The 8,584-nt window shown below is 34.7% G+C and overlaps 1 protein-coding gene across 2 annotated transcripts in view; it reads right to left on the bottom strand.

Moving 5' to 3' along the window:
• Window positions 1–4,623, bottom strand: part of LOC131027956 (probable phospholipid hydroperoxide glutathione peroxidase) — a 113,047-nt gene extending 108,424 nt beyond the window's left edge. The window contains exons 1-3 of one of the 2 annotated variants that reach the window (XM_057958058.2): window positions 4,277–4,623; window positions 4,081–4,157; window positions 3,536–3,597 (exon numbers count right to left, since the gene is read on the bottom strand). In XM_057958058.2, the coding sequence (XP_057814041.1) occupies window positions 3,536–3,597; window positions 4,081–4,157; window positions 4,277–4,339 (202 nt within the window). In that variant the 5' untranslated portion in view covers window positions 4,340–4,623. The remainder of the gene's footprint in view (window positions 1–3,535; window positions 3,598–4,080; window positions 4,158–4,276) is intronic. The other variant, XM_057958054.2, reaches the window with a different exon arrangement.
• Between the last annotated feature and the right edge of the window lie 3,961 nt (window positions 4,624–8,584).

The raw sequence follows: 8,584 nt of genomic DNA on the forward strand, positions 1-8,584 counted from the left end.
ACCTGCCACCTTGCAAATCTCTACCACCCTCCATTAGATCCCACCAGTCATTTGTAGCTATTTCTTCCTCCTCAAAAGCCTCGAACTTAGTAACTAGTTAGCTTTAGGCAAAGGGATAGCCCACTAGAGTTGAGGGAATTTTTCCTAATTGTGAGGGGCCTACTCACGATGCTAAGAAGATGTGGAAGAATGATGAAGTGGAGACCATCCAACTTGATGGTTAGCAGGTTGTGGAGGATGAGGAACCCAACTAGAATGTTGTCTTGTGGGTGGCAACAAAGGCAAAGTGGAGACCTTTCAACAGCTTTCCTAACAAAGAGAAGTTGACTTTGAGCAATTGCGCTTCCTGGCCCAATGGGGTTAGCTCACCACTACGCAAAAGGAATTTCCCAAATGATCTATCAAGGCTTGGAGATGTTGGAGCTCCAACAAAACCTTGGGAGCTTGAACTTGAATCTCCATATGTACGTTAGTGATAACCAATAACTTGAAGTGAATAGAAAAATTAGTATCCATAATAGCATTAACAAAAATTATAGAATTTCAATCTTTTTGAATGCAAAAAAGAATCTTCTTCTTGCAATAGTAGCATTAACAAACATTATAGATAGAAGAAATCAACAAGAAATCTGGTCTCATCTCTTACAATGACATTATGCCAAGTGGACAAGTCGGGCCTTAAAGGTCATAGTCATGTGTCTTGTGCTCGGCATATTAGGCATGGACACAATACCAGAATAGGTGGAGAAGACTTTCAAACTTCCCACAAAAAGGACATCTTGGATTGGAAACACCAAGTAAAATGAGCAATTTTAGGCTCCACAATAGCCTTCCAAATTGTATGAAATCGGTGAAAGTGGGTGATTGAAGAGACCATCTTTCATTCAAAATTTGAATGATGGATAGATGAAGCAAGAGCGACTTGTATCCTTTCTTCAAAGTATGATTGCAGAAGTGAGTATCAAGGTATCAACATACCATTTCCAATCCTTTCACTAAATCATGAGCGATTTTACAAAAAAATTGTGCATATACTAAGAAGGGGCAAAATAAATTATAACTTGATAGCTCAAAAAGTTAGCTTACCATAAATTAGACTTTTCTTTGGCTTAAGGCCAAGAAAACCATGCAAAATTTGGATTCATAGCAAATATCCTAGTGATGCCTGATTTCTCTTTTGAAGAACATGTGGGAATGAAACCAGGGAGTAGCTATGAGTGGCTTTTCTTGAAACAAGATGATAGGAGACCACCATAAGGAGTGTTGGTTGATGGATAAACCATTGGAAAGCCATTGCCATTCTAGTGCAGCCATCACTTAATAGAGTCCGAGGCTTTCCATATACTTATAATGACAAACGTGCCATTGATTTTGATGGGCAACAAATAAAAGGCAAGATAGTGAAATCCATGGCTATTCCAAGTAGAACACCGATACAATGAGCTGTGAGGGATGCAATTTCTCAACAAAATTTTTTGGGCTTCATTTTCATTGTAGACTTTGACAATCCATATAGCACAAAGAGAAATACCTTACCTATGAACATGCATAAAGACCAAGTTAATTTGAATTAGTAGGCAAGCAACAAATATTCCATGCCACTCTATAATGCTTTATTACAATCAAAATTGGCCTGAAGGAAGTCCCACAAGAGCTTGTTAACTTGTGGTATGGCATCTTGGAAGGCACCCAACAAGAGTAGTAGTAAACATGAGTTGCAATACAACTTCAAAGCAAATCTAGAACTCACCTGCTAGTAAGAGTGGCTTGGTGATTCAGAAGTCAAGTTTTTTTCAAATCTATAAATGATATATTGCGAAAGCGTGGACTAGCAAGCTTGCAAGACAAAAGGAATTCCCAGAAAATAAAATAGTTCTCCATGATCAATAGGTTTCCATCTGAAATTACAGAGCCAAGCATTAGTTTGAAAAAAAGGCTTGCCTCTAATACTATTTTTTAATCCATTGGAGGCTAGAAATAGAAGCAAAGACAAAAAATGTCCAAGATATTTGAATGCTTAGCGAATGTTATCTCCCTCCTCAATGAGCGTGAAGAAAGAATCATTCACAAAGTGCCCACTGATCAACTGTTGGGAGGTAATATCAAGTATAGGAATACCTTTAACTCATCATTGTAAAATAGCATTGGCAAGAAGGTACCCAAATCCTCCAACAAGAAGCACATATAGTGAAGGTGCAAGAGGGCAACCTTGCATTATAGAATAGAAAAGGCCAAATGGTGCAGATTGAACACCATCAATGGTGAGGCAAGTAGAAGAATCAACAAAGAGCATTTGAACTAAATGGATGAAAGTGGGACCAAATCCTAGACCTCTAAGCATGGCAAGGATGAAATGTCATTCAATCATGTTGTAAGCCTTTTCAAAGTCAATTTTGATAGAAAGCGCCGACTGTTTGTACCTGCACATCAACTCCATACTCTTCCAAATATCAATAACAATGTCAGGGATGTATCTATTTTGAATAACTCCAATCTGCTTGGGGCAAACAATCACTGAGAGATGACTGATACGTATAGCAAGAGCTTTGGCAATGATTTTGTAGTAGATATTTAAAAGAACGATGGGCCTTCAACTGCATATGAACTCCATAAAACTAGCTTTAGGTATGAACTTGATGTTTCCTTGTTTGATTATAGAGCCTAGAGAATAAAAACAGAATGCTTAAGATAAACCCGAAACAAATCATGAACAACATCATCCTCTAGAATATTGTAGAATTCACAAGGAAAGCCATTGCAACCAAGAGATTTGTCACTAGCTATTCTGAATGCAGCCCACTGGAGCTCTCCCTGAGAAAGAGTTTGTCACTCATAGTGGAGAACGTACAAGGCACTACATCGAGACATGCCTTAATAGTTGTTTTCTTTTTAGGGGACGAGGCTTGAGCATAAAAAACTGTGGTGTACTTTGAACAAAAGCATGAAGGGACATCAAGAATGGCGAAAAGGCACTGGTTATTCTCTTTGATGCACGCGAACTTCTGATATGAAATTTTAGGCTGTGGAACTTTGGAAAAATTCTTTCCAAACACAATCACCAACTTCTAATTATTGAACTCTAGCTTTGGTTTGGGCTCCCATGGCAGACTAGGCATTCTTCACCTACACAAGATAGTGCTATTTTGCCGTCTGAATCTAGAAGGCTATGTCAATGTGTAAGGCTGGCACTTCAAGCTCAGAAGGGAGCCAGTTGAGCTGCAATGACATGGCCCCGTAGGATTTGCAACATATTCTTGCCATCTATTGACCAAACACTCTCAAAAATGGGCAGTACAGATGAAGGCATGATACCACCAGACAATTTCATACTTGTGGATATGGGTTTTTAACCAAAAGACGACACAGGGCTCTTTGGGATCAATGTTGTTTGCAAAAGCAAATTCATGCGCCATCTCAATCTTCTAGACCAAATCGGCATGTTCATACATAAAATTTCAAAACCAATAATATAAGATACTTATCCAAAAACCACAGAAGCTGACAGGTTTCGGAAGCAAGAGGCTTGGTACCTCACCTTTATCCTTGTATTTGTTGTAAAGCTCTGTCAACTCCTTATAATTTGAATTGGTGAACCCACTGTTCAAACAGAGCAATAATTTCATTATAATTCTATTTTAACTTCAAAACAAATGAGATTTCTACTGATGTTGAAAATTAATGATATCATATTAGCCATACAGAATAACACCTGGAAGGCCATAAACTGTTCTGTATTTCAATAAAGACAATGCTTTAACACAGGAGTAATTCCACTGCAACATAGTATCATCGTGTACATTAATGGATATAACAACCAGAAGCCACTAATTATCCAAATTCAATGAATTCCCCTGTTCAGGCACAGCAATCTTTCGTTGGTTTTATCTATTGCCACACTGACATTAGCTTAAGTCTTATTATCAGCTGTAAAATCATTAGCAGAAATTGTAATAACCCATGCACTTAAACAATTCAGCTAAGGCCTGAAAGAATAACATGTTTCTATTACTTCAAGATTTCTTCAGTACTCATTTACAAAAACTGGTTATATCAAATGGGTATATGGAAAGGCAAGAGTACCATTGTGAAGCAACATTCACCACAAGCAAAACCTTGCCCTTGTAATCGCTAAGATTTACATCATTCCCTCTGCTATCCTGTGAAAAAAAGAATTACAGCATGATCAAGTACACAATTGCACTTTCTGTCTTTTAATTTTTTTGTTTTGGGTATTGAACAAAATTTTTAATATTTATTCTAATTTTATTTTGTCAACCTTCACAGTGAACTCATGGATGCTTTGCTCCTTAGTCTTTTCAGAGGAATGGCTGCCTCCCATGTTTTCCCTGTTCAAACAACACTCAGAAAGGGGTCCCTCTCCCCCACTCCGTCAAGAGAATATACCCAACTGGATGTGCAAGGTCGGCCAGTGCCAACAAATCAGCAAATACAGAAAATTAACACAGACGATAAAAATGGTCCAATCACATGGAACGGTTCCGAGTCTGTCCCGGAAGTGTGCTTATCTGATTGGCGTTATATGCTCTAGCTTTTATTATTTAGGAAGTTTTTGCATCTACGCTTGTTTGTAGTGGAATTAGGTATTATCCATACTGCTCTAATCGTACAGATGACTGACATAGGAGACCATAAAAAAGTCCCTTTCCTTTCTTTCCCTTTCCTTTCCTTTTCCTTTCTATAATTGAATGTAATACGTAATAAAAGATTTTTATCAATATTTATCGATATAGTTTAGAAATTTATTTTTAAGAGACAATTTAATTACGCCGAAGGCGTCTCCTTATTTGAGATGGGCGAGCTAAATCTACAGATCAAGGGTTCATAACATTGGAGAGGCATGCAAGACCATCCAAACGTTTCTTGCCGTTCGATTTTGCACTGTTTTCCTTGTTCTGAGCGCTCACTTTAAACCCAATTTCTATACGACAGCGTACTATTGCCAGCGGATTGCATGGATAATCGTATCCACACGCCATTTTCCCAGTCATGAGTAGCGGAAATAAATAAAGAAAGTGGGCCCTTTCTTCTTTGTCCGGCGGACACTTTCTTTATCTTGCAATGCCGTGGACACCTAGCTGAGAAAAGCACATAAACAAAGGGGTTAAAGGACAAGTGTCTGATAGAAGTGATCACTGCAAGTATGCAACTGGCAGAACCGACTCATCATTCAAAGAGAGAATGTGGAGGAGAATTAATTAATAAACTCATGATGCTACCCAAAAAAAGGAGACAAAATTTGGAGGAGAATTAATTGCCCACCATCCATAATTGTTGTTTAATTTGTGAGACTCCGTTACCTTATAATTATTGCAGAAATATACATGATAGCCTAGCATGGATAGAGAGAAATGATTTAACATTGAAGCTTTTCTTTAAATTGGTTTAGATGATACAATTTTTTTAAAGATTTGGAACATCATTTTATGGAAGTGGTTGGACATTCCATTATTTTTCTATTCTTTTAGAACATTCATATTTTTCTTCGAATTTGTCTAATTTGAAACTATTTTCTATAAGGAATACGGAATAAAAGGATATAACCATGGTAAAGGATTTGACCCATTATAAGATAGAAAATTTCAATGTAATTTCATGATATTTGAAATTAATATTCTTCTTTTAGGACATTTGAAGTATTTGACCTCTTTAAAATGTAAAATCTTGAGTTTTTATCCGCATCATGTAGCAAGTTTTGCTTTGTCATATATTAAATGTCAAAAAATTTTGTATTACAAATGATTACTACAAGGCTTTGGGTATATGAGAATGGTATCCAAGTAGATGCTGACAAATTTATCAAAGTAAACCTACTTCAAGTCATATTTATCATATTTGTCAAGTATATGCAATTTTGATCCACGACATAAACAACTATTGCAATAGACCTACCATTTTCATGCAAACACAAAGGACATTATTAAACATAATGGTAATTTTGTTAAGAGCCCTAAGACAACACAAAGAAAAATTAAAAGAAAAATTAAGCAATATAGAATTTTATTATAATATTGTCATTGTAAAGATTATAATGCCCCCAATTAGGTTATTTCATCACAACAAAATGAACAAATTATAAAAAAATGAAAAAGTAATAGTAATTTGTTAAAATTAAGCATGTTTACATATATGTTAAGAATAAAAAATTGGTAGGCACCTATAGTTGTTTGATCATATAAATGAAAGAAGGATAAGATAACATCTCGTGGAATATGATTATCACAATGTACACTACTATATATCAGCAATGAGAAAGCATAATAAAAAGATTAAATGCTTATTACAATGCATCAAGTTAAATTAGTTGTTTTAGATTAGAGCCCAACTAACACAACTACATTTTTACAAATCTAAATTTAATTATTTGAGCCCAACATTAAAATCATGCAAGTGTTTTTTCATTCAAGTTGTGCATCCCTAGCATAACTAAGATAATTTAGTTTTATTAAGAAAAAACATAATTGTATTTTATATAATGAATATAAGATTTGAGAATTAATGAATTATTCTCCCATACTAAATGCACAATACATGAAACCTCTTCAAAAGAACAACTAAGATCTACTTTAATGAATACTGCTTGCTTATAATTTTATTTAGTATCAATAATTTATAATCAATACATATCACACATATCCTAAATAGATAGAATTAATCCTAATAGTTGGAAGGTCTTCAATGATTGAATAACATGTCAATGCTACCACAATACACTACATGAAACACAAGATATACAAAAGACATGAGAAGGTCATGTCATGAAGCACACCAAGTAGGGTGGGTTTCATAGTATATCATGTTTGACAATTTGTAACATACACATCAAATATATAGTAGCACCTATCCAAAATGTCATTATCACCCTATGAGTTTGATATCTTGTAGCATAATATTCACACATGTAACATGGCCATACACATTCAACACATGTTGAAGCATATTAGTGGCTCTTAAATATTAGTCAAATACAATTTCAATTATACCATCTAAAAAGGAGAAAGCATAATAAATTATGCCTTCAAAAGGTTCTTTTTAGAAGAATTCCTTTGTTTAATGGTCAAAATAATTTAGATTGGGTTTATATGTTTGAACAAAGTAATCCATTTTTTTTTTCCCAACTACAAATGGTCTTCAACACATAGTTTACCTTTACACTACTTTGCATTCAAATTTTTTATGTCCAATAATGAGTATTACTACAAGTATATTTTGCATTTCAATGTAAACCTTGCATGGAGCATATTTTTTTCCATAACCTTGATAATACATACACTAAACTCCACATACCATCTTATAGAGTAAAAATATATTCAATTGCCAGTAGGCTTCACTCCATCCATTGACATGATCACCTACTAGGGAATTTGAATCATCAAAACATCAACAATTTGAGAATGTTCTATTTATAACAAGTAGGGGGGTGAAATGGTCAATGAAAAACAAAATCTTGATCATGTATATGTTATTTTGGTGTCCAAGACTTTAGCCTTTTCTTATAGTTTTTTAAAATAAATTTAAATATTTATTCAATACATTATTACTTAAATTTTAAAGAACAAAAAAAAAGCATATTGAGAAGATCAAATTTTATCATACTTTAACCTTGAAATCAATATGATAGTTTGTAGGAAATAAGGATTACTAATCTAATTAAAAAAAATTGTATTATTAATGATGAATGTTTTTTATTGAATAAATTTATATGTATTTTTAATCAATTTATTATATCTAAGGTATTCAGAATCTATGATTGATAGGCACATTTAGTCATTCAAGACAGTGGAAGCTATCTTAATCCTCTATGTCTACAAAGTGCATTTAGTTGTTATTGGTCAGCATGTAACAATAATGTTCCATGAGACACTCTTCCCCACCAAGATTAAAAACAATTCTATCTTCCTACAACCAAAAATTTGATGCAAACTAGTGTCACCTAGATACATTTCTCCTTCATCATAAGAATGGTAAGAAGATAAATGCTCCTTTTGAAGAGTCATATGATATGAGAAACATGAGTTAATCTCTCTCTCTCTCTCTCTCTCTCTCTCTCTCTCTCTCTCTCTCTCTCTCTCTCTCTCTCTCTCTCTCTCTCTCTCTCTCTCTCTCCCTATCACTCCATATTGCTATATCTCTCTAATTATCCTCTACTTTATATTTGTCCTTCTCTAGATTTCTATATTTTTGTATATATATCCCTCTCTATCTCTATCTCCATTTGTCTCACTCACTCACACACTCCCTATTTAACCCTCTATCTCTCTCTCATACACACTCTCTTACTCCATGTTTCTCCCTCTCTATTTATATCTCTCTATCTCCCCTTACTCTATCTCTCCTCTCTATATCCCTCTCTCCACTCTTTATAAGTAACTTAAACTATATCTTTATCTTTTTTCCTATGAATTTCCCCCTTTCTTATTATCTATCTCTATTTCTCCCTCTCCTTCATCTCTCCTATCTATATCTCACCCACTCTATCTTACCAAAGCTCTCTCTCTCTCTCTCTCTCTCTCTCTCTCTCTCTCTCTCTCTCTCTCTCTCTCTCTCTCTCTCTATCAATTATTTT

This window comes from Cryptomeria japonica, chromosome 1, assembly GCF_030272615.1.
Source record: "Cryptomeria japonica chromosome 1, Sugi_1.0, whole genome shotgun sequence".
Classification (NCBI taxonomy): Eukaryota; Viridiplantae; Streptophyta; class Pinopsida; order Cupressales; family Cupressaceae; genus Cryptomeria; species Cryptomeria japonica.